Here is a 27,108-nt window from a genome sequence, read left to right on the forward strand (position 1 = left end):
TTACAAACTGTTTGTAGGTCTGCCCGGGTAAGTATGGGAAATGACTTGGCTTTATTGTTGCTACATAGTTGCGAAAGATCCTGCTGTTTTGGAAAACAAACAAAAAGAGCCTATGCAGAACAAAAACTCTTGTGTCAATGGAAAAATTGGTGCCTTTTTCCAGCTCATGATAGTACTTTTATCAATGAACCCTGGGCAGAGGATGTATTATGCCAGGCTAGTCGTCAATGACCAGTACGTGATGATTCAGTAATAAAATTGTTGTTCTAGTCAGTATGACTTCAGTTTTCAATATTTGCTCTTCAATATTGTTGCAGGAGCTGCTTCCATTGGTACTCATGTTTGAATTGCCTATTGCTGGAATTCTTCAACCAATCCCAGATCCTAATTCTCCCACAATTCAGCATATATGTCAGACATATAATATTTCAGTTTCCTTTAAACAACGCTCTCGAATGTATGGTGCTACAGTCATTGTCAGAGGGTCACAAAATAACACTAGTGCTGTGAAGGTAATGAATCTTCTTAAGTAGGTTTCTGCATGTGATAAATATAATTTAGATACTTAAGAGCAATATTAATGTTATATCCTACCTTATCAGTACTTGTTATTACTGTATAATTACTTTTGAGGCCTGAGGGTTTGGGTTTTTTGAACTTCACTGGCGTAGGTGAGGTATAAAAATGCATAGAAAATATTTTAAGTTTAGGATTCAGCATTTTTTGTGCTAAGCTTTTAATCTGTCTTTCATTTTTTGCACACCTGTTTAGGTTTCCAGCACTTCTGGAATACGTGCTAATCTTACCCATCTTCCAATTTAAAAACAAAACAAACAAACAAAAAAACCCCAAAAAAAACCGCAAAACCAAACAAAACACACACACCTTCCTATGAGTTCTTCATGCTTTAATCTTCTCAACATACACTCAAATATATAACCTTGAAAGTTGCCCTAACAGTCGATAAAACTGGTCTTGCGAAACTGGCATTGGGAGATGTGAATTTGACAGTCAAGTAAAGGAACTGCCATGAGCTTATTTGTCTTAATAAAACAAAGAAGTTTCCTTGTTAACAAGTGGCAGTGTGACAGATTGATGTGGTCTTGGATGGGTGGATCTCAAGCCAGTAAGAACCTCTTAGGCCAAAATTGAAAGAGAATTTTAGCAAGTATACCTACCCAAATGAATCTCTATTGACATTTATTGCTGTATGTGGGCACAGAAGGTCTGTTGGGACCAAACCATTCGATCATCTTGCTGCCTTTTGCAGTGGCAATTAAATGCTGTATTTGGCCATAAAATGGAAATGGACTAAACTCTATCTGCTATCTGTTACCTTTAACAAATCAATTGGTGGTTTTAAGCAAAACAGAATTTTCTGTCTTGAATGTGGAATGTATGACAACTAAGGGAACTGACTGAAAAATGCTGTATGCCTATGGGCGCTGTTACACCTGTTTCTTGCGTTTCCCCCGCAGGAAGGAACAGCCATGCTTTTAGAACACCTAGCTGGGAGCCTGGCCTCTGCAATCCCTGTGAGCACACAGCTAGACATTGCAGCACAGCATCATCTCTTTATGATGGGTCGAAACGGCAGTAACATCAAACATATCATGCAGAGGACCGGTGCTCAGATCCACTTCCCTGACCCTAGTAACCCGCAGAAGAAATCCACTGTCTACCTCCAGGGCACGATTGAGTCTGTCTGTCTTGCCAGGCAATATCTCATGGTAAATAACTTTCAGTGAAACTTACTTGAAAAAAATGCCAGATTACAGAAAGTATGCTTATTCTGCATGTATTTATGGGTCAAATATAAGTTACCCTTAGAGAAGAAGGACTACTATACACGTTGCCAAAAGCTGATTCAGTTGAGTGCTCTGTTGTCAGTGTTTGTGAGTATTTGTAGTTATCCAAAATATTTGTCATCTCTGGTATCATGATTTGAAAAATTATCTTGGTAATGCAACATAAGCAGTTTAAATTTATGATAACACTATGCTTCTGAGTAGAAGGCAGATTTTTGGAGGGTTTTGCTGTTGTTGGGTTGTGGGTTGTTTTGTTTCCCCAACCTCACTTTTGGTAAGTAAGTTTCTTTTGGAACAAGTGGCAGGAATTTCTTAGTTCCTGTGTAGGTAAGTTTCCAAGGAAACTGGGGACGTGTAGGAAATAATTACTTACTCTGCAGTATTACCTTCTTTTTAGTACCATACCCTCACTACTCTAAGGCCTTTTATAAAAATAGCTTTGTTGATGAGTATTATCATCATTATTATTATTATTTGTACAGATATTTGTTATATTGGTCTCTAAGCTTCACAGGAGCCTTTAGGCATTGTTGTAGTACTAATGTATGTACATGGCTTTTTATATGTATGGAGATTTACAAAAAAACACAAGGGAGGATTGGGTTTGAATTGGGGTGAACCATGATACCATTAAATTCCAGAAGTCCACATCTCTCTTGCGTTGCAGTGTGCCTTCCTGTATAGTGGAAGACAAAAACATGGTGCCTTTCTGTTTATATAGTTATGGTCATGATTATTCTAGGGTATTTTTGTCTGTAAATACAAAGAGAGAGCCTTACTCTATGTGTTTCCTTGGTGAGGTCTCAGTAGTACTTTTCTGGAGGTCCATGAAATAGAAGAAAGTGCAAACAAGCTGCCATATAAACATCAAAATACACCTTTATTCTAGAAACTTAGAATTATGTGAGGGCCATCTTCTTAAAATATTGAAGCTCATTTTAATTCCGAACACATCAGTACAGCTTAGTATCCCACATCACATCCACTGTATCACCCTTCAAGAACTGTGGTGACCAGGAGACTTGGTCTGTTTCAGCTCATACACGTGACATGCCCTGAAACTGTTTTGTAGATAAAATGAGTATTAAAATCCAGTTTTGTAGATAAAATGAGTATTAAAATCCAGTTTTGCAGAGAAGGAATATACCTTTTTAAACAGCGAAAAATTGAAAGGTTGAGGGAAGACTAACAAGATAAAAACTTACTTCTGAGTCTTAACTTAGTGGAATGAGTATTTTTCTGCTTCAGATAAAACCACTTAAATATGCCAGTGATGCCAATACCTACATACAGATAGATAGCTGCAGTCATTCTCGGCTTCGTTTGAAGTAGATTTCACCTGATTTGTTTTCTTCTTGGGCATTGCTCAATGGAATAAGATTACTGTGTCTGATTTCCTGCGAGGTGCAAGTCCATGATGGCGTCTTTGCTGTGGTCACCATTGTTGTTGTCTCCTGCCAGCTCCTCTGGTTCAGGCAGAGTAATAGCTGATGCTGTTTCACAACTAGGCAGCACAAGTGTCCTGTGGAATGGGAGAGAGGATTTAAAAATAGCAGCTCTGCGGAGTTCCTAGAAATAACTGTCTAGAAGCATCTGAACATTAATACAGAGAAAAGGAATACCACAGTGTTTTTCTAAACTCTTGAATTGTTGTCATTCTGAATTTCTGTAATTCATATAAAAGACTAAAAAGAGTTTTACAGTGTTAACAGAAAATGCAATTGAGTGCATAGACACTTCACAGCAGGACACATGTAATGTCCTGGTGCCATCTTTAAATATTGCTTAGCAGTATGTCTAAATGAAAACTTTAATATCAGCTAGTAACTAATGTAATTGAGAAGGCTATGGATTCTAGTGTGTAAACTGCAAATATCCTTTATCTCTGACAGGTATTGCAAGTGTCAGCTTCTAATGATCATCGTATTGCTTGCAGGAATGTATTCAACATGGTGGTGAAGACGATACTCGTAGCGATGAGGGCAAATTGCATATAGTAATTGAAAAATAAAACTTATGTAAGCAAGAGGGGTTTGGACTCTTGTTCTGTATTTTTCCCTCAACCCAAACCTCTTGATTTCGGCTATATATTAATTGTCACTAATACTGAGACTTTTTGTTAGTTTTTCATATAATAACGAGCACTGTACTCTATTTAATTATGGAGGATGTTGACAACATAGTTTTGTTTGCTCACTTCCTGTCAAAGAACATTATTTGGTCCTGTTCCTCTCATCATTATCATGTAGGTGCTCTAAGGATGCAATAAAAAAATCCAGTGGTGTAAGAGAAGAGCCTTTTAACATCCTTTATAAACATAACCTGACACGTCAACTTTGAAGTTCCTATATTTCCTGTTTTCTCTTGTTAAACCCTAGCTGCATTTTCATTCAGCAGGCTTTTGGTGAGACCTTCTGATAGTACTTTCTGTAACTTCTTTACAAAAATTTTTGGAAAAATCAGATATGAAATGCTCTGAGCAGTTCTGTTACCATAAAATCCTTGATTATTGATTTCAGTGTTTTTAAACAGACTTTATTCATAGTTGTTCTTTTCAGAGAATTTCACTTTGTGGAGTTAAGCTGTGTTTGTCTGTCTTCCTGAAGTCAAAATATTTTAAGATGCCTTGCTTTATTTTTCCTAAAGTTAGAATAAATGTAATTTAGATGTGGGAAGTACTGTGTAGCTATAGGTGGTACTGTGGACAAGTGCTGTTTACTTATAAAATGATACTGAATTAGTGATCTGAAGAATACACACACTAATTTGCCATTTTTCTTTCTGAAGTGAATGCAGGAAATTGATTACTTTACACCACTTTCTTGAATGTATTTTACTGTGGCCTTTTTCCTGACACATTTGAGACTGCTTACTTTATTATGAATCTAAATTATTAAGAAGTAGGATTTTCCAATGACTTTGTACCCTGTATTCATGTTATTTTATAAGAAGTAGTAATCTAATAATTTCTAGATACCATGTAACCATCGAGATATTTGTTGTTTCTTGGGTTTGGGCTTTTTTTTTCTAAGGGCATTTTTTTTTTACTTAGATTTAATATTTCAAATGTTTCAGAAATGTCATTAGTGTCACTTAAAATGCCTATCTAGCTGATCCAGGACAGGGGAAGAGAAAGGTAAAAGTTAGGAATTAGGCAATCGTGATTTAGAGAATTTTTGTCAGAATTGTTTTCTTATCTCAAACATCGTTTAACTTGAGCTATTTGAGTGTGTGAGTCCTGCTATCAATTCCTGACAATATTTTATTCTGATTTGGTAGATAATAGTGGTTTCTTAATTTGAATCCTCTGGACATCTCTAAGTCTATATAAATAGCTAATGCTGGTTGTGTATGTGCTGACTGGGATTTCAAACATTCGACAGATCATTTCACCCTTATACCACCAAACTGTTTGTTCAGAATCCCAGAATAGAAAGATACACCTGTATTCTCGCATACAAGGAAATTACTTGACTTAAAATTTCATCCTTGCTGCTTTTTCTGTACATGTTATCATGATGTACATGTGTTACAATCTCTGTTTCAGTTTATTGCTAACCTTTTCATGGGAAAATGTTGTATGACTTACGAATATTTGTCTTGTGTTTTCAGGGTTGCCTTCCCCTCGTGCTGATGTTTGATATGAAGGAAGAAATTGAAGTAGAACCACAGTTTATAACACAGTTAATGGAGCAGTTAGATGTCTTCATAAGCATTAAACCAAAGCCAAAGCAACCAAGCAAGGTTGGTGAAAAGCTAATGTATTCTTTTTAGGCTTTCATGACAATTTGTCAGAGTTGATGAGTTGACATAACTGCTGCTCATCCCTAAATTAATGGATCATAAAATGGTAAAAGGCATATATATATGTTCTGCTTGAAATACCAGTTTAAATATTACAACAGCTCTTCTTTGGTAATTTGGCTTTAATTAAATATTTGACAATACAGAGATTAACTTTTGTATGGAATATGCTAATATAATTTGTCTCATATTTTATTTATTTTATCTAACTAGAACTACTCTTGATTTGTTTTTAAAGAAATTCCTCTTAAATTGCAGCTCATCCATGTAACTGCAGTGTTCTTTAGCAATCAGGATTAAACAAACAAAAAAACCCAAGTCAAAAAAAACCAAATAATTTGACTATGAGAAGTCTGGCTGTGTTTTACACAAGATGTTGAAAAGAACCACAAGAAACAGAATAACAAAATACTTTGAATGGGTGGTGTTCATTGTAAAATATTCAGGCGAGTGTGGGTAGGCAACTCTGTTATCTGTGTTGTTGTATGTAATGCCATAACAGACAAAAATTTCAAAATATTAAATGAGCATTCCATTCTGTCAGTAATTAAGGTTCACTGTGTAGGGATATATAAAATAATACAGTAACAGTGTAGAGAATGTATGAGAAATAATGTTTTTGCAATTTTCCAGGCATTTGTTACTTGAAATGAATTTAACAGATTCATTTAATATGAACAACTCTTTTGTCCACTTTAAGGTATAGACCTGAGATAAAAGAGAAGATAAGATTTTAATTAGTGATTCATTTCTCTAGATCCTGGGGCACTTAAGATTGAATATATCAAGTAGTGCCAAGGTACAGTAATTGTTTTTCTTAGATGGAAAGTTCTTTAATCATTCTTGTCGTCAAGTGCTGACAGAATCCCTAAACTTACCATCAAGGCTACTGAATTTGAATAGTTGCTAATGGACATTATCTCATACTGTCTCACACTGCTATGTTACTGATAGCAGTGAAGGAGTATTAAGAAGTTGCGTATTGCAGATCCATGTTAGATGGTTGTTACTCACTGTTTTTGTGGTTTTGTTGTTTTTCTTTCCCTACAGTCTGTGATTGTAAAAAGTGTTGAACGAAATGCCTTAAATATGTACGAGGCACGGAAATGTCTCTTGGGACTTGAAAGTAGCGGAGTCACTATAGCATCAAACCCCTCTACTGTCTCGTGCCCTGTTGGTCTGTCTTGTCCTGGTTTGGATATCTTGTCCTCAGCAGGGCTAGGACTCACTGGACTTGGTATGCATTATATTCTATATGCATCTTTTTTTTTTTTTTTTTTATAGGTAGGTATTTGTTTGAAACTTAATTCACTTGTACTAGAAAGGAAGGACTAGATGTGTGTTTTGCATAAGGAATTGTGTTAAAGCGTTAGAGAATTCCAAAAGCTTCTAGCCTTCAAGGCCCAGTGCGGTTGCTTTCTTGTCTCTTAAGTGATGCTTCTTCGAAACACGCTGACAGAAGCAATAGAGGGGATACACAGGGATGGTGGGGCTGAGAAGCAGTTGGTGCAGACTCTTGTTGTGACAATATTTAGTCCATTAGAAGGACATAAAGGATGCTCCAGTTCTTAGATACGATTCTCAGTTGAAGAACAAGCATTCTTATTGTAGTCTGTGCACCAAATCAACAGCAGGTTTAATGTTAAAATTTGTAAAATACATGTTGGTGCCATTTAGTGGGGTTTTGTTGTTTTAGTTTTAGTTGGTACTTTTGTGAAAAATGCTTTTCTGTAAGTCTTCGCTAAATACTCCATTGCTTAATTTTTTTCAGGCCTTTTAGGTCCAACAGCCCTGTCAGTCAACACCTCAACTGCTCCAAACTCTCTGTTGAATGCCCTTAATAGCTCTGTGAGTCCCTTACAGAGTCCAAGTTCAGGCACACCTAGTCCCACATTATGGGCAACATCTCTTGCTAACACAAATACCACAGGTTGGTACAAGTTAAATGTGAATTAAATGAACTGTGCAACACTTGAGTATTAAAATGACAAAAGTCCAGAATCATTCATTGTTTAGAACCTTAACAATTCTTAAATTTCTCTTAACACAGATGAATAAATATGCAAATTGAAAGTTGTAACTTAATACAAACTTATGACATGCTGCCACATGCAATGTTTTAATTCGTTTTATATAGAAAACTGTGTTAACCTACAAAGTAATAGTTAGACAAAACATTATGTTGTTGACATGCAGTTCTAATGGAAACTTCCTTCATGCTACAACCAAAGCTGCATAGAGATTTATGTAAAGTGCTGTAATGCCTGAGAAACTTAATCGGAACATGACCAAATTTTATTACAGGTTTTTCTGCGATTCCACACCTAATGATACCATCTACTGCCCAAGCAACCTTAACTAGTATTCTGTTGTCTGGAGTACCTAATTATAGTCAAAACACTCCATCTCCACCACCAGGCTTGACTCCTGTTGAAGTCCATGTTAATGGCATGCAATCAGAGATGAAAAAAGGCTCGCCTTCTTTAAATGGTCATGTAAAGGTAAGTAATATTATCTCTGTAGAACCAGATCCGTTTGTGATACACCTTTGCTAAGAAAAGCTGAAGAGAAGACACATTAGTAGAGCCTTAAAGCCTCCAATTTTAGAAATAGAACAGTGGTGTTGTCAGCCTATGACCTAAAGATTGAAAAAATTGAATGTTCAAGCATATTATTCTTCTGCAGAGGTAGAAAGGGGAAATTCTTTCAATATTTTCTTAAGCATAACCATCACTTTGATATTTGACAATCATTTCAGACCTCAAATATCAAGTATGCCACACTGTCTGCCACATCACTAGGAGAAAATGTGTTGAGCACAAACCACAGTGATCCGGTAAGACAAGCAAGTACTCATGGTGCCTCAGAACAAGTAGCTGCCAAGTCAAATAGCGCAGAAGGTAAGATTTTGACATTCTGTTCTTTCATCTGGTAATGTTTGTGCAGTCAATGTACAGTTCACGAAACAAAAGTGTAGAGATACTGCCTGTGCATTGGTTTTGCAACCATGTTGAAGGAAAATACCACTGGATCTGCCAGATTCGTTGTCAGAGAAAGTAAACAGAAGTTGTAGTATCTGAGCTGCACCGTTGATAGAAACACTTTAAGTCAACATAAATTCACTTGTAACATTTAATTTATTACCTAAGAGCAGAGGGAAGTAACCTATGAAAACTCTAATATGTTTTACAGCAGCATAACTTCATCACTTAAAACAATCTATGCTGGTTTAAACAATGTTGTATTTTTGCTTTTTAATGAAAGGAAAAAGTGAATGCCTTTGAGAAGGTTATTGCAGAAAATTGTGTAGATCAAACCTAGATGACACTAGCAAACAGACTTTATTTGCATGTTTCATAACAGTGTTTCGGTTATGCTGCCTTTTAAAGCTACAGGAACTAATGAACTGTTCCTGTCATTCTTGGAGGGAGGAAATGCCACTTCAAACTCCAGCAAACATGTGTAAAGGCCTTGTTTCCCTTGCAAATACTGATCAACAAGGAGATGCTGTTTTATTAAGGGTTGTGGTCATTTGAAATGCTGAATTGAATAAAAGGTACATTGCCCAATGAAGGTGGTGTTTGTAAAAACACGTTCTAAAGGTATTTGAACATCAAAAGAGGAGCTTTTACTCCAGCAAAAGTTATCTGAGCACCTGGCAAGTTTATTAAAACTGGATATAAAATCAAATTTGTTCAAAATACTTAGTCACTTCTGCTTGTCAGTCTTCAGATTTAATGTTGACTAATATTACTTAAAATCTTTTGAAAAAGAAAGTACTTGGTGCATCTGCTATATGTGTGAATACTAACACCACCTTTGTGCATTCGAGCTTAGCTTTCTGACTTCTTAATCTTGGCCAAGTTGTTATCCTTGAAGACTACAATAATACTGTAAGGAAGAAGAGCAGATTTTGTTCTATAGTTGTCATTGCTTCAATAAGTTCACTAGAACATAAGAGGGTTTCTGTTTCACTGTTCTCTTTATTGGTCTTGTAGGTTGCAATGATGCTTTTGTTGAAGTGGGCATGCCAAGGAGTCCGTCCCATTCAGCAAATGCCAGTGATCTGAAGCAGATGATGAGCTCTTCCAAACAGGCCTGTACTAAGAGACAAACGGTTGAGTTACTGCAAGGCACCAAAAACTCTCACTTACAGTAAGTTATATGTACAAGTACAGATTAGTGGAACTTTTGCCGTGCAAAAATACGTAATGTGGTTTTGTACATAGAAGGGGTGGTTCAGTCCTAAGATACTCAGCTGATATGAATTAGGCTTGATCTTTAGTCACATAGGTGATTTTTAGTCACATTAATATACCCCCCCAATGTGATAATTGCAAGCTTTGAATACTTTCTGTACATCCTAAGTATTTTTCTTTGGTTTGAAAAAAGTAAATGCATTTCCTCTCCCACAAAAATTGAGATTTTTCAAGAGGAACTTTTATTGCCTATTTCTAAAGGATAAATTTTTGCTCTTTCCTTTATTTATTGATTGCGTTAAGAAAATTCCTAACAGGCAGCCTTTTTCCTTTTGTGTGTACCTGAGGCTGTTTTCTTCTTAGAAAAATGATATTCCGGGCATAACAGCATGTTCTCAAACACTTGTCTCGATTATTTTTTTGTTTGGTTGTTTTTGTAATGAGCCAGCAGGGGGAAAGGCTCTTTTGAGTCACAGTATGTCTTGGCAACACAAGTTTTGTGCTTAACGCAATGTTTTGTCTGATCTACATAAAGTAGTGTTTTCACTATTCATTTTGGGAACTGTTCATCCTCGCTCTTTTGAGATGCGTATTTTCTCTTACGTTACTTACTGATGCTGTTAAAGCTATGTTATGTATTTCATTAATTCTATTCTCATTGTTTAGCAATCCAAGGATACCTGCTAACCGTGCTCGGTTGTTTGTATGTCTTGTTCTTGTTGTTGAGGATAATAATGCTCACAGTTTCTTCAAGGCATTTTTCTGGGATCGTCTACAGTATCTAAAACATGATCACTTTGCACTGAAATAAGAACTTACATTCTTCTAGAGTGGGCATAAAATTTGGCTGATTTTTAGAAAGAAAGGATTACTTTAAGAGGTGCTTTGGCTTGTAGGACTGCAATTACTGAAGCTTTAAAAGCAAGTAGACCCACGCTAACTTTCTTAGTCCCTATTATGCATCTCTCTTTATTCTATCTATTTATACTATCAATCTGTTGGAACTGATGAACTCCTGGCCTGAGCAAGGTTATATGTCATGAAATCACTATGTAAGGATTGCATGTGATAATTCCAGGTACCAGACAGCTCAAATCTGAATGTGTAAACTATGCCTTGTGCATGATAATATAAGAAGCAGCAATAAATGCCTTGTTCCAGTGACAGAGAAACAAGTAAAGGGAAGCTGAGAAATTTGGAAATATTGCTAAAAAACACTGAGATGTTGTGTACTGGCATTTCTTCGATTTTGCTGCCAAACCTCTCAAGAAAAGCTCGATTATCGAAATTGCATTAATGTTCACTGCTTGTGAAAAACACGACTGGAGTTAATAATGACTTTGCACCTGCAGTACTACAGAGAGGCTGCTCTCAGATGCAGAGTTAAGTGCTTCTGAAAGTCCCATGGCTGATAAAAAGGCTCCTGGAAGTGAACGGGCAGCAGAGCGAGCAGCAGCTGCCCAGCAGAACTCTGAAAGAGCACGTCTAGCTCCGCAGCCATCATATGTAAATATGCAGGTACGTTTTCCTGAATAAACCCAAATCTAGCGCAAAACTGGATAACTGCAAACTGAAATTGCCACGGAATGCAAAGGTGACTGACTAATATATGTACTTGTCATAACTGTTTCAGTAAAAGCATTTCCCAGCAAAGTCATTAACTCTTTCAGCTGAGAAGTGGGCTAACTAAAAGTTTTGAAGACAAAGAAGTCCTTATGCTTCAGCTGAATAAGAAAAAATTAAGTACAGAACATATTGGATAGCTATATTAGTCTATACAAGCATCATTGTAAAAAATCTTACATTGTCATTCGTTGCTTTGAGAAGAGAGAATTATATCTTCAAAAGACACTTTACAACTCTTCATAAGCAGTGTCAGTGGTTTCTTTTTTTTCTATAGCTGCAGGTTCATATACAGGGGGATCATACTGCAGTAACTACACTGGTTTTGCTTTACAAATATGGATATCTTGTTTTTCTTTTTCTTGTACTATTCCTACTTGGTTAATTTGAGCCTACTACTATACTAATATATGTTATGGCAGCTCTTAGAGAGAGAGACCCTTTTGTCAAGCCATAGTAACAGAGTAGTTTTCAGTATAGATCTACCAGTGTGTGGGCATAATTGGACTGCATGGAGCAGTGGGACAAGATTAAAGTTAGTGTTTTACAACCCTTCTCCTTAATTATTTCTCTAGTGATTTCAAGTAGTGAATTCAACACTTTGGGCTAAATACTGATTTCTTTTGTAGTTTTGTGTGTGTTTAGACTTGCTAATCCGGAATTCAAAGTGTAACTTATTTAACCAGGAGTATTTAAACTTCAAATCTTCCACCGTCATAGGTTGTGCAAACACAAATATTTTTTTTTGTACTCTCAAAACATATGTTCTTTTCCTTTCAGAAGATGAGTGCGTGGGGAAGAACTAAACTTGAAAAATTATTAAAAGTAACTGTGGTGCCTAGATTTACTGTCTAAGATAAATATATTTATCTTTTTTGTACTGTTGAAAAATGCTTTAAATGCTAAGAACAGATGATTAAGGAAGAGAAACTATGCTTGAAAAATTTCTTTCTTAAAAAAAAAAAAATTAAATAGAATTTATACCTAAACATTCTGTAAATACTGCTGCAGCCTCACTGAAATGGATACCGGGTAGTTACTTAAAGTCTTTGTTACCTGTGTTTGAGTGAACATTTCAAGTAACTAAGGCTCTAACTGGGCTACTATCAAATAACTGTGTTCAGGTTTCTTCTAGATGTATTCACTGGCTGCTCCAAAATCCTTGTTTTTTACAAAGAGCTGAGTACTGGGATGGCATTCAGTTAGAATGTCAATTAAGCAGTCTTCTGCATGTTTCATTTTTAGGCATTTGACTACGAACAGAAGAAGCTATTAGCAACCAAAGGTATGTGGATAAACAGTGGCTTTTGAGAAATGTGTTAGTACATGGCTGCAAGTTTTCTGAAGTTTCTATTTTGTAATTTGATTTTTAATCAAACCTAAAGCTGATAGTGAAACATTTGTATATTAGTTTTCATGTTGCAAAAACTTCTTAATACAAACATTGTATAAAATACAGTATAAACAGCTTGCAGATGGGATGCTGTCTGTGTGAGTATATTCATACGCAAATGATCCATGTTGTTTTCAGAGACCTCATAGCTGTAATACTTGATTTTATTTGGATGCAAATTAAACTTTAAGGTGTTTGTCACTAGCAAAGTTTCTCCGTATTCCAGGGATAAATTAAGTTACAAAATTGGTAAGGAGCTTAAGCATATATTTGACCCTGTTTAAAAATAAACCAAATACACCCACACCAAAAGAAAACCAGAAACCCCTCTTTTTGAAACAGATATAATTCTTCTGGCTTCCTTGCAGACCTGTGGGGTTTAACTGTCTTTTGACAGAATAAATTGCCTTAAGGAAGGGTAGGATTCAAGCTGGGTAGCAAGTGGAGATGTTTAGTGTTTATGGTTAGGTGGGTTGAGGTCTGCTAGCATACATAACTTCAGGACTATCATCTCAATACCTTTACTAAGGCTGAGATTTACTAATCTGTGTCTGTTTCTTCCAGCTATGTTAAAGAAGCCAGTTGTAACAGAAGTGAGAACTCCAACAAATACGTGGAGTGGCTTGGGGTTCTCTAAGTCTATGCCTGCAGAAACTATCAAGGAACTAAGAAGAGCGAATCATGTATCGTACAAGCCATCTATGACAACTACGTACGAGGTATGAAAAACTGCTGTAGTGGAAGTTTATTTCTATTGAATGATACAGTTGTTTCTCTTGAGAAATAATTGTAACTTTTGTAAAAAGAAGTCTTGTAGCTTTCTTCTTCTGGTTCTAAATATTTATTTATTTTTATGGTGGGAAGTGTTTCTTATGTAAATATTAAGGCATATGGAATACATGCAGCTCAGCACACAAAATTTTATCCACTTTCTAAATCTTATTCTAGCTTTATAGGAGTCTATTTCTGAAAATATATTTGTGTAAAGAAACTAAGCAACTTATGGGACCAAATGTCTCTATAGTTATAGACAAGTGGTAGAAATTTTGTGATGTAATTAAAACAGTGTGTATATAACAAACTATATAACACAAGTCACTGCATGGTGGAGCAGAATGTTAGAACAAGGAATAGCTGCAGCTCATCTTCTGTTGACAAGAGCTGTAGAACTGGAGGAGCTTTCTCTGTGTACTGTTCACTGGACCCAGAAATTCCCAGGGAGAAGCCAGCTTACAGCATCCAGCAAGTCTCTTCAGAGTCCTACCATGGGAACCTTCAGGGAACTTCTCTTCCTTTCATTTCAAAGCAGTTCTGAAGGTTTTTTAGTGCATTTCCTTGCTGTAATCTTTCCCAAATTCCATAAAGACACATCTTTATTTCTGGCCTACTTAACATAAAATGTACGTTTCTTCAGGACTTCATAAAGCATTTTCTCCAGATTATACCTATCTTTTAATGGAAAAGAAATACTCAGCCGTGGTAAAAATGTGCCTTGGTGTTCCCCATTTGACACGTGAACTTCGTGTCATTCAACTCCACGTAATAGGCTTGGGTGCATGTAATGAGCTGCAGTAGTAACTAGGGGGAGAAAAAAAAGCTACAACCAGCATCTGCGAATGGCGGGGGTTTTTTACATACTTTCTATAGTGTTAGAGCTGGGGTGGGGGGTTTCTCCCAGACCATGACGCACTGCTAGCAGTTACTAAGCAGGCATGTCACTGTAACAATGAACACTTAGGCACTTGAATTCTGCCTACTTGCAAACCACAGGCTTCAATCTCTCCAGTGAAATGATAGCATGTTCCAGCTCTGGTTTCCATTTTTTGGTATAAGCTATTGTGGAAACATCTGGGGAAGCTAAAAATCTTGGTTTCCTTGTATCCCCCTTCTGTTTAGCAGTCTTCAACATAACTTGTATTAGAGGCAGTACTGCCATGCTTATTCCGTACACATGCATGTTTGAGTCGTGCGCTGAAGTCTTTGAACAGACGTAGTATTGGTATTCAAGTCTAATGTCTGGGAAGTTAATTTGTAAAATAAGCTCACCAAACATCTTCACAATGGTATTTTACTGTGCAGCCAGTTTTCTAGAAACGTTGGATGACATTTGTTTTACTTCACAACTCGTAGCCATCACTACAATGTAATGTAATGTGGAGGTCGTGCTTTTTCTTACTCTTCTGTAAGGCTCTCTGTAAGCCTTTCTTCATTTGTTAATTCTTACTAACCATAGCTCACACCTTTGCAATTTTGCCAATAACAAGGAGATTTTGCCCTTTTTTTTTTTTTTTCCCCCCAGTGATGTCAATTTTCCTGAATAGTAGAAATGATTGCTGCCTCCTAAGTCATGTTTTTCAATTGGAATTTGTTGCAAGTGTATAGAATTAAATTATTCATTTGTCTCCACAGATTTTAGTTCATGTAAATGTGTGGTATTAATAATGTCCATCTTTTTTTTTGGTACATCCCCACCCAATTCCGTAGTTAACTGCTACTTTCAGGGGATACTATTCCTTATTTTGGAACATTCTGACCCACAGTGATGAGAGTTGATAATTCATATTTTACAGGAATATGGAAATCTATTTTTAAAAAAATCTGCAAATTCACAAACCTTTGCAGAACTGTTGTTCTATTGTATACAATACTGTTAGCGAGTTTTGTGTACTTGATGCCCTTTTCTCCAGATATAATGTGCCTTTATGTTCTCTTCCCCATGAAGGGTTTTGGTCAATAGACTTTGTCTAGAATTTGCGTGGGAATTTGATATCCTGGGATATTTTGGAAACAAACATGGAAATACTGAGCAATTTATTTTGAAGCATGGTCTTTAAATAACTTTGGCAAACTGCATATGTTCTGAGCACACCTGCTGATTTTGTGTCCATTTGCAATTATTTGGCTATTGATCAACTGCCAAAAGAATGTTTGCAAGCATTAAAAGCTGTTTTGTTTTGTTGTCTTTTTAATTGAGCTGCTTCAAAGAGAACATCTGAGTCACAATGGAATTTCTCAGCAAAAAGAGCCCAGATTTTCTTTTTGTGATTTGCAGGGCTCATCGATATCTCTGTCACGGTCCAACAGCCGGGAGCACCTGGGAAGTGGCAGTGAATCTGATAACTGGAGAGACCGTAATGGGCTTGGACCCACAGCCCACAATGAATTTGTGTCCTCAATTGGCAGCCCCAAACGGAAACAAAATAAATCAGGTTAATAATTTCTTATGATCTGACTAAAAAAAAGATAAAATATTGATATCGGTGAATATTTATTTTAATATAAATGTGTCCTGAAATCACTAGGGATTTAAATTACTGGCAATTACCTGTAAAGTAAACTTCTTTACAAATTGAAAAGTGAAAACGTATGCAAGGTTGTATAATATGATACATAAATGATGGTCCAAAAGGAAAACTTTTAAGGAAATTTTTAAAATGCAAGACACTCTTGCTTGAAAGCTCTTGTCTTGGAAGGGGTTTTCCAAGGTGTACTGAAAACAGACCTATAGATTTTTAGATCAAGGTAGACTATCTCTGTTATCGATGCAACAGGTCTTTATTGGGCTATGTACTCAGTTGTGGATAAGTCTCAAATCTGTGGTGATACTGAATTTTAAGGCATAGTTCTCTTTATGGTGATAAAAAAGCCTGTCCGTATGTCTGGCATGGCCTAGCACATGATTTCTGACTCTGGTTTCTGTGGATACAGGCTGTATAATGTTTGATATTTACAGATTAAAATTTTACTTTGGTTGAACTCCTTGAAACTTAGTTTCATTTTTAAATAACTTAATATATGCCTTTGTGTAAGAGTGAAAAATGAAGGTAGAGAATACTGGTCCATGCTAACTGCATTATGGGGAAATTACTGTGGCTGTTTTGACTTTTTTGTGCATTTTTCTTATAAGGCTGAATAAAACCTAAATCGAGATTAACTACTAAGTACACATTAAAAGTTGGACATTGAAAGAAAGGATAGCTTCAGTTAGAGAAAATATTCATGGCTGGTACACTCGTGATTAGTAATGATTTTAAAAAGCACATTAGCTCATCTGAATGGCTGCATACCATATTCTAAGTACTCACAGATCAGAAACAATTAAAAGTTTCTTTGAAATCCAGCTGTTGATGTTTCCAAGGTAATTGGACAAAAATGGAAGCTCTAGGTTAATCAAAACACATAAGGATTAAATTGTATTTATATATACATTAGAAGAAAATTAGAAACGTGAATACATTGACAGCGGGGAAAGCTGTTCTATAGCTGCTGTAGCTTTCCCACAGAATGAAATATGCAGAGGAGGAACAAAAGAAATAGCTATGAGTTGGCTGAACAAATGTATTTACCTTAATGCATAATAATAATAATGTGCCAGAGTACTAAAATGAAGTCTTTATGGACACAGTTGTATAGTAGTGTTGAATTTCTTCTTTGTTTTTAAGATAATGCTTCCTGACTGCACCAGTATTTCTTAATACTGAGTTTTCAATACATGACCTTGCGTCGTTTGCTCCGAGTACAGGATCGTGAACTTCTGTTTGGGTATTTTTAGCGTGATCTTACTCGGATAGTGAGGAAATTAAGGCACCACCTTTTTAAGTCTAAAAAAATCAACTGAGTTATTGCTTCATTTGTCAAAATGGACGTTCCCATTTTCAACATTGAGCAGTTTGCTGTATTTTAAAACTCTTTTCCAAAATGGAGCTGAGGTTTGTAGAAATTCTCTGAATTGTAAATCAAATCTCAAATGCTTCTAGGTAGTTTGTGCCCAGAAAACGAGAAATGTAGCATAGCCAGTTGTGAAAAATGGTCGTTTTCACATCCTATTGGCATTCTATAGTGAAGGCCATAGCAGAAGTCTCTGAGGCAATCTTAATTTACTCAGCTGGGAAAGTTTCCTTTACCTCCTGCAAGCCTCTTACACATTCACTGTTACTCTTTTCTGTGTCTGTAGCCCCCTTTACACAAAAGCCTGACGGACTCCCCGGGAGCTATCCTTTTCTTATGCAGCATGAGGAATAATATTTATGAACTATGTGATTACATCTATCAGTATGCACCCACAGAGGAAGGGGATTGCGCTGCTAAACTGGTTTACTTGGGTATAATAACCTTACTCTGGAAACTTTTTTTTTTTTTAAAGATACACCTTTTAGGAATGTAATTTAAAATTGTGTAGGGAGCGTATTTCTTCTGGTTTTAATCTTTTATAAAACTATTGCATTTGGGTTTTGTCTGAATTATACTAAAATAATGGCCAAATCAAGTGGGTATTATGTAGTTCCTTTACTAGGAATTGCTCCAGCATGGTTTTCTCCCCATCCAGACCAAAGAGGGCTGGTTGCATTTGTGTACAATGGTGTTTTCTCCAGTTGAATATTTTCAAAAAGAGGAGAGGAGGCTGAAGAGGAGGAAAAGCAGCGAGGTCTTGCAGCTGTTCCTATAAGGAGTTCCTTACTTCTTATACTTACTTATACTTATGACAGTTCACATAATGTGATTTTATTGCTTAAAAGATTTACCCAAATATCTTTCCATAGAAAAAAACCCTAGAATTTAATTAACAAAAAATTTCCTCTAAGCTGTTCATTCTGTCAGAGCACTGAGAAGCTTTTTTTGCTGAATAATAAAATTTAAATGTTTTGTTAATTTAATGATCTAACTGAATACAGTGTTGATACGACAGAAAACTATGCTCTTCTGTGATGTGACTAAAAAGTGCACTTCTTCCCTTTCAGCTGAGCACTATCTCAGTAGCAGCAATTACATGGACTGCATTTCCTCGCTGACAGGAAGCAATGGCTGCAACCTGAACACTTTGTTTAAGGGATCTGATCTGCCTGAGCTCTTCAGCAAACTTGGTTTGGGCAAATACACAGACGTATTCCAACAGCAAGAGGTTAGTGTTCCTGTGGAAGACACCTTTGTGTTTGTAGCATGATTTCCAGCAGTAGTTGTTCTGTGTTTTGACCAGAGCCACTAAGAAGTCTCACTTTGTGACAGGATTTTCTGTGAGCTGTTCTTTCAAAGCTGTACTATGTATCTAAGTTTCCAGATTGCCAGCCTGGACATGAGTACTGTTTTGTCCTGAACCTTTGATTTATACTTAAATAATTAAACTAGGGTTTCAGATGTTTTTCTTTCAAAGAAATTTAAACCTTGGCTCCTACTTGTAAACTAGGATGCTAACTAGAATATAATGGCTTTTGGTCAACTTAGTGTTTGGGTTATGGAACTCAAGTCTGCTTTCAGGAGTAGTGTATTTTTGCAGCTGATGTTGAGGTCACATATTCATCCCTTGCTTCTTCCTCTACATGCCAGTTGACTTTGATCCACTCCCAGCAGAGGGATATATGGTCAGTCATCTGTGTGAGCTTTCCACATCTGTACCAGCTAACCACAGTTGGTAGTATTTCGTACCTGTAGAATACTGCGTAGGTAGAATCAACTTGGTTACCTGCAGGTGGCTTATTCTGGTGACAGATTTAACTGTGTCACAAAAGTACAGTGAGGCCAGCTGCAAGACTCTACAGGCTTAGACACAGAGCCGCTGAGCTTGTCCTGAAAGCACTGTAGTTGTATGTCGGAAGTTGTGTGTGTCACACCACTGGAACTGAGTGTACTAGGGAGCAAAACAGGTGTCTGTGTGGTTTGTGTCAGTATCTCATGCGGTACAGGAGAAGGACGACAGCTGGATTTGGCATCTTACTATGTTCTGGACCCATGGTCTGCTTTGCATCTTTATGCACCAGTTGTTGGTCTTGGATTTGCACCTGCATGATTTCTCCTAATAGACCACACCAAGTGGATTCTTGCACAGATTGCCATGTCATTACGAGTACCTTGTCTGTGTTCACGAAGACCAAACTCCAAGAGAACCTTCCATTCATGTTGCGTGAGTTGCTGTGGTGTACCAATACTTAGCTTTAGATTTGCTTCCGTGAGAGGAAAACTGCACATAGCAAGGGAACATTCCAGTGTGTACTACATTATTCCAAGGGTAGACATGAGGCAAATTTCTACCTTCTCCTCTTCACTAAGTCACTCGTGTGTGTGCACTCACAGAATCATCCCGAGTCCACTGAAGCGTCTTGCTGCTGTCTCAGCCCACAAGCAGCTGGATCTGCTGCGTTGCCTGCCAGAATTTCTTGCCTCCCTCCAATCATGCAGTTTAAGTGCTGCAGGGGAATTTTATTCCTGTGCACAAAAGTGCGTAGGAATTGGCTGCACCTGAGCTAATGAACTCTTTTTGGATTGCAAAGCACTGGCAGGTGTAGGATAGACACTGGCATGGGTTTGCCTGTAAACCAGTTTGAAAGTGGCCAGGTCAGTCCTCAATCTGAACAAATAAATCCAGCTGTGCCTCAGTTCTGTGTACAGCTCCTCAGGTCCATCTTCCCTGTACTTCCATGCATGTTAATAATAGTCATATTATCCCATCATTAATCCTTTCTTTTTATCATGGCCACTCTCCTAAAAAGGAGAGATGGCTGTGTTGGTTTCTAACACTAAAGATGGCTTTTGTTTGATGGGTAGGTTTTTGTTTTGGCTTTTCTTACCTTAGTTGCTGATGAGGTGTGAGATGGGCCAAGTAGTTTGGCCAGAGTGAAAACTAAACAATTTGCCACTATGTTTCTTTGAATTGTATTGGGAGCAAAAAAATCTATAAATATACATGGTTGCATCCACTTTGGAATGCTGGGATATACTCTGTGCTTTAATTCAAATGTGTTACCGGTAGTTGAGCAATCATCTTCTGCTAACCTCCTACAGTCTGAGGCACCTGCTATATCTACAAACACGTAATACCTGACTGTTCCCAAGTACATTGTAGCAATTGTGGTAAATAATCAAAATCCCAAGAGTCACAAATAAGATTATTTGATCTTTTGTGCTCTTCTGAAACTGCTCATTTTTTAGCTTATGTGTCAGAAATGCAGAGTAGCAAATTGAGCACCTGTGTGAAGAAGCCATTGGAAAGCAAAGATTACTGCATTTTACAGCTACTCTGCCAACCTATTTGCATGTAAACAGCAAGAAAAAAATTGTGAAGCTATTCTGAACCACATTCATGGCTTAATACTTTGGGGGAGAGACTTGTTTTGCATAATTTTCCTGTTTCTTTTTACTAGATTGATCTGCAGACATTCCTTACTCTTACTGATCAAGATCTGAAAGAGTTAGGAATTACCACTTTTGGTGCCAGAAGAAAAATGCTGCTTGCAATCTCAGGTAAATAACACAGATTATCACTTGTTGATTTTAAGTATTGTTTGTATCCTTCTCCAGTTGTGTGTTTAGGGTTGACGAAGGATCTTGGAAAGACTGAAAAGGAAGAATCTAGTATCCATAGGTCATACTGGCCTGCCCCTCAGAAGGCAGTTAAAACCAGCCTTTATAGAGCTTGCACATTACCAAGTAAGATGTCAGTCGCATAATGCTGTTGCCCCCCTGTAAAGCTGGAGCTTGGTAAAATGTTTGTTTCCTAGCAGACTGTGAACTTTCTTTTATGCCCAAAACTGTGGGTCCTAGAAGCTCTGGGATTACAGACTCTGCAGAGTCTGAACCGGCACTACATACCAGTCAGAAATGGTACCAGACAGAAAATCGGTTCCCTGTCCTCTACTTTATTGCTTAGCAGAGCAGTCATCATACTGGGAAAAACTTTCTGGTTTTTGGAAGGACTTTGGTTTTGTTTGGGGTTTTTTTGTTTAAGATTTGTTGGGGATTTTCCCAAGGCCAATTGTTTCTGCAGAATGCATAGGTTTTAAAAGAAGCAGCAACTCTCATTTGGAATTTTTCCAACCCACTTTACTTAAAAGGTCGTCTTACAGCCTCCATGCAGAAAGATGAAGGCCAAATGTGATTTCTTACAATTTGTTGTAGTAGTAACTAGATTTTTTCCTAATTGTAATAAATAGCATGAGATTTCATATTATAGTAGTGCTCTGTCATCGTTGTCTAGGCAGTGAATCTGTATCAGAGGAAGCGTTTTCTTCAAATGTTTCATTGTAACACTAGATCATTTTTCTCCTGATTGCATCTCTTCTACTGATGCCATTAGTGAATGTTCTAATGCATTTAAAATGGTGGCATAAAGAGTGTAGAGATGCAGTGTACTTCGCTCAGTAGCAGTCACGAAAATTTATGTAAATCTTTCAGTGATTTGTATCTACCATGAAGTTTGTTTACAGGAATAGAAAAGTAGGGAAAGGAAAAACATTTTGGATGAGCAGTTGCTAATACAAGCTTAGAGTGCATGTTTGAATGAGATGAGCATCTGTTTTTTCTAAAAGTCCTTGTTAAAATATTGCTTCAGTGTTGTGTTTAAAATAAAGAATTTGCAGTGAGAAATGATCAAGATGCTAACAAGCTTTTTGTCCTCTCAGTTTACGTTGCATGGTAGTGCTGCAGCCGTACATTCTGTTTGCATCTACCTTCAGGAAGACTGCAGCCTTTTGAGTATTGTAACATAACCTTTTAAAAGCATTTTAGCTATGTCAATTTGATCTAAATCAGTGTTGCAGAACATTATCTACTCCACGCTGTATCAAAGCCGAATAAGGATTGCACCAAATAAATGCCTGCATCCCAAGCATCCCCTCTTAACCTGTTGCTCTTACTATCCTCCTGTTGAACTGTTAAATTGAATAACTACCTCAAAGACACTTTCCATTCATACTGTTCTGTCTAAAATATTTTAATTGAAGTTTTGCCTTCGGTTTAGATGAAAATATTGAAATTAATTTCTGATGAGAAATTTGGTTTTGTGTGTGACCTTTATAGAACTGAATAAAAACCGAAGAAAGCTCTTTGACCCATCAAACATCCGTGCCTCCTTCCTGGAAGGTGGAGCTAGTGGAAGACTGCCGCGTCAGTATCATTCGGACATTGCTAGTGTCAGTGGTCGCTGGTAGCAGCAAGTTGTGGCTCAGTCAGCTGTAAAGATGGACATGGCAATCCTGTGGACAGCCTTCACTGCACACCACCCTCTGCACTTTGGGAGTTTGGGTGTCAAGGACCAAAGCGTTTTGTCTGCACAATACTGTGCCAAAAAACAGAGAAAACACTTTTTTTTTTCCTGTTGTCTTTCAAAACACCAAATGTGGGTTACGTTTTACTCATGTAGATTGGACAGAATTTGCAATAATAATAATAATGATAACATAGGATTCTTTGTTTAGTATTTTATTACCTATAACTATAATGTATGCACTGAATTTTTACTTTGTTGAATGAAGGAAGACTGAAGAGCTGGGATGCCAGAGAGCATAGATTTTGGTTTTATCAAGATGGATTTTTCTGGTACTGCTTAAAATAATTATTGAGGTCTTTCTGCACTTTACATGTTCTGATTTCTTGTCCTGTGGAAATTTATTTCTTTCATTTCCATATCAATTTTTATATTGGCACTAATCAAATTTTTTCAGGTGTTCCTGCATTAAGTCACATCTCACTATAATGGTACTAGAATCTGGTTCTTGAGCAGATTTTTCCTTCTCTCTCTGTCTCCCTGGTAGTTATCTGAACTGAGTTTTTTCAAAATCAAGCCACCTGGTAGTGGACCAGTCCTTTCACGCTCTTACGAAGCAGTCTAATGCTGCTTGCAATACTACTCGCTCACTGTAACAGATGCAATGAAAGACCAAAATGGACCTTGTGGTATTAACCCTTTGCAGTCATATTTAACTGCTGCCTGTTACGCTAAAACTGTTTTTAATGGTTGTCTCAAAGTAAAGGGCTACTTTTAGTACCCTGCCACTAAAGGACACTTATTTATATCAGACTTTTATTTTTAGATTCTGTACACCTACAATACCTAACAGATTAAACTGATCTACTGCAGATTTATGGTAGAGAATGAAAGGTATTCATCAAAGTCGAGCTCTGGGCTGTCAGTTTGATTAAACAGACAACTAATCTAACTTGACAAGACAGCACTGTTGCCATGTGATAAATGACGCATATTACTTACATGACTATGCATGCAGCAATTAAACGACCTACATAAAATAGGTGTAATAGCATCTGTTTTGTTCAGTCTAGATTTGTAATTGTCAGCTGCAGAAGTGTTTAAAACTCTGGAGATGAACTATTTCTGAAACAAGTTATGTTCAACAGAAAGAGTCCATGTTGTAAGTGGCTAGAGCTAACTATGGCGTTCTTATACTGTGAAAGTCCAAAAAATTTGGCAATATTACTCCTCTGTCCTTACAGATGTCTTGTTATGGGTTTATGAAGGGTTTTGATATAATGAAGGAATTCATAAAGTGCCTCTTTCTGCAATGCAATATGAAATTTCCAAGCGTTGATTTGTTGAAAAGCATTCCCATAAGAAAATGTTGTGAATTACCTCTACTGTAATATAATTATTTCTGTTAAATGTACAAGCCTTTTGAGATGGACATAAACCACTGTCAAGTGCTCTTAACAGGAGGCATTAGAATAATATTTACAGTAGTTGGTTTTTATGCAAAAATGGGTGAGAAATATTTTGACACTTTCCTTGGATAATTTTCTTTTACGGTGAGAATACAAAGTGATGTATAGAGAAATTTGCACACACAAAGGGAATTTAAAGAAACCGTTACTTGAGGGCATAGATGATTGAGCAATAATGTAGTTTTGTTGCGGTTAGCAAAAAATAACTGCTCAGTACTAATTTCAGCCATATCTGCTTAATGGTGTATAGCTGGGTGACTTCCCCTGTAGATTAAGTAGCAGTTACCTTCCTCTGGTTTTAAAATTGTATTACAGATCTGAATGATGTAAAACTGCATCTTGTATGCACGCAGTTGTTCACTTCAAAGTTACTGTGCTCAAATGCCAGAAGTTGGTATCCACATATCTGAGATATTTGTGTGTATGTGTGTTACACGGGCAAGAGCAACGTCATGGAAACCCTTGTGGAAGCCACACCTTATAACTCTATAACTATTGACACTTGTGCTTATTTCTAAGCATGTAGATAGTTCCATTCACATGGACTATTTACGTGCTTACAGATAAGCTGCCATTTAAACGTTTGCAATTGCAAGACCAGTGTTTGAAAATCAAATTGTATTCAGTCATGTTAATTTTATAAAATATTTTTTATGAAATAAATATTCAGCAACACTTTGTACGGAATTTTCTGCAACCCTTTCTTGCTTATTTTGCCTAAACTTAAAGCATCAAAAAACCTTTACACTCTTAGATTATTTTATTTTTTTTTAGTCTTTCATAAGTACATACTATGTATCTAGACAGTACTATACTGGAAACTGATTTTATTACAGTATTAAGTTGATGTGGTCTTCTGCTGAGCAGTGCTTGTATCATCTACACCAAAGTGAAGAATTTCCCATTAACAATGTTGTCTTTCAATAGGGCTTCACACACACAAAAAAACAAAACACACTGGAAGAAAAAGATTTCTCACTTATTTGATTCCACAAAGGGAATATGACAGTACAGTGTACCGTATTGTTAGTGTTATATTATGCACAAATATTTGACTTGCTACATAAAAATGTTAGTTTAAAATCTGTGCCTTAATAGTGACCAGTTATCTGTAAATATAGAGCAGATACAGATTGTATTTTTGTGGGTTGTGTCCTTTTAGTGATTTTTTAAAAAAAAAAAATAAAAGATGAAATTAAAACATTAAAAATGGGAATTTTCAAAACCAATCAGTGTTGCATAAAATAAATTTATATAACTCCCTTGTATTCTGATCGGTTAATGAAGTATTTTTTTATATAGAACCAGTTCCAGGGATGCTTGCTTGTTAATAAAATATAAAAAGCAGTATATGACATAATTGCAACATGTTTCTTTCACATGCTAATGCTCCATGTGTTGTACTGTTCTTTTTATATCACATGCAGTGTGTTTGTCTGGCTTTTAAATGAGAACACTTCTTTGAGATACATCTCCTAAACTCCTTTTATATTAATTTTTGTCTCTGGTTCAATTCATAACAGGTATTAATGGTTTGGCTTACATGAGTTTTATTCTTTCTTTGGTCTTCCTGTTTTAATGGCTATATATGTTCTGGCCTGGTCAGCAGGGTATTGTATGTGCTCTTTCACGATGGTCATTATATTATCACTGCCAGTGTAGAAGTGGGGAAAACCGACAGGGATTCTTTATTTGGGATGCTGGCTGTGCAGCCAGTCAGAATCTAGCAAGAGGCATAGCTTTCACACTGAGGTAATATGTACATATCGTTACATCAGTCTTGTCTGTCTGCTTGACATGTAGTGATACAAGTTTCGTATTATTTATTCAGTGCATTCAGGCATTTAATTATTCCAGCCTGATGTGTTTTTCTGTGTTAACTATTTTATACGCATAGGTCTCCACTTAAATTTCAGTATTCCTGGCTCACTGACCTTTTAAAAATAGGTGAGGGATTTTTCTGAATACCTACTGAGAATTGTAGATGTGGGAACAATTCTGGGAAGGAAACAGATCACCAGAATCTTCTGTTGAGGGCAACTGAGGGGTGTGGTGCTGAGTACCAACTCACAAGGCATTGGCGTGAACTGAGTGGAGATTACACAGACAGGTGGACTTGCAAATTGTGCAGCATTTCTGATGCCTGAGGAATAGTGAGCTCCAGGGCTCTGAACCAAGATAGTTTCCTTTGTGGACCATTTGTTTGGGAATATTGCTTCCAACAGACTATGATGTGGCTTCAGTCAGCAGAGTGGTAAAGATGGTGTGGGAAAGAGGAGGAACGGTGATGCAGCATCAGAGCTAGGTGGCCGCTCTCCTTGTGTGAGCAGTGTTCCCAGCAGCTGGCGTGGCACAGCGTGAACAGGGCTGCCCCTGAATAAAGAGGCCTCGCTGTCCAGGTGTTCATCACCTCTCTCTGCTACCAGGCAGAAGAGCAAAACATGATTTCCAGTCTGAAGAGGAAGATGTCCACTGAGAAATGTTGCCAGTACAGAAAACAGGTGGATTCTCCAAGCTGTGTAAAGGTTAAAAGTGGGACCTCTGTCCCCGCTCCAATCAAACACTTGGTGGAGGATACTTTTTTTCCAAAGCCCTGGGAAACATGGTTACAGAAGGTATACAAGTACTATTGCAGGCTAGTCAGGAAAGGTGTGGTAGGCAAGGATATTCAGAAACTTGTGCTTGTACTGTGAAGCTAAGAAGTATTTGATTCCAGACAAGTCTGGACACTGCTGGAGCGACCTTTTATCCTTCAAGAACTGGCTTGCTTTGTGTCCCAGACATCTGAGCAAAAGAAAAGCTTGGCTGTTATTTGAAGTTGCTGCAGAGTTCTTGAGGA

At 37.0% G+C, this 27,108-nt stretch overlaps 1 protein-coding gene across 1 annotated transcript in view; it reads left to right on the top strand.

The window, feature by feature from the left end:
- Positions 1-25,619, top strand: part of BICC1 (BicC family RNA binding protein 1) — a 109,966-nt gene extending 84,347 nt beyond the window's left edge. The window contains exons 7-21 of the mRNA XM_055819322.1: positions 318-512; positions 1,479-1,730; positions 5,421-5,552; positions 6,663-6,849; positions 7,384-7,542; positions 7,917-8,113; positions 8,371-8,512; positions 9,611-9,767; positions 11,164-11,329; positions 12,680-12,719; positions 13,392-13,546; positions 15,880-16,036; positions 18,566-18,726; positions 20,960-21,059; positions 22,614-25,619. Coding sequence (XP_055675297.1) covers positions 318-512; positions 1,479-1,730; positions 5,421-5,552; positions 6,663-6,849; positions 7,384-7,542; positions 7,917-8,113; positions 8,371-8,512; positions 9,611-9,767; positions 11,164-11,329; positions 12,680-12,719; positions 13,392-13,546; positions 15,880-16,036; positions 18,566-18,726; positions 20,960-21,059; positions 22,614-22,744 — 2,331 coding nt within the window. The 3' untranslated portion in view covers positions 22,745-25,619. The remainder of the gene's footprint in view (positions 1-317; positions 513-1,478; positions 1,731-5,420; positions 5,553-6,662; positions 6,850-7,383; positions 7,543-7,916; positions 8,114-8,370; positions 8,513-9,610; positions 9,768-11,163; positions 11,330-12,679; positions 12,720-13,391; positions 13,547-15,879; positions 16,037-18,565; positions 18,727-20,959; positions 21,060-22,613) is intronic.
- The last annotated feature ends 1,489 nt before the right edge of the window (positions 25,620-27,108 follow it).

Source organism: Falco peregrinus, chromosome 1 (genome assembly GCF_023634155.1).
Source record: "Falco peregrinus isolate bFalPer1 chromosome 1, bFalPer1.pri, whole genome shotgun sequence".
NCBI classification, from domain to species: Eukaryota; Metazoa; Chordata; class Aves; order Falconiformes; family Falconidae; genus Falco; species Falco peregrinus.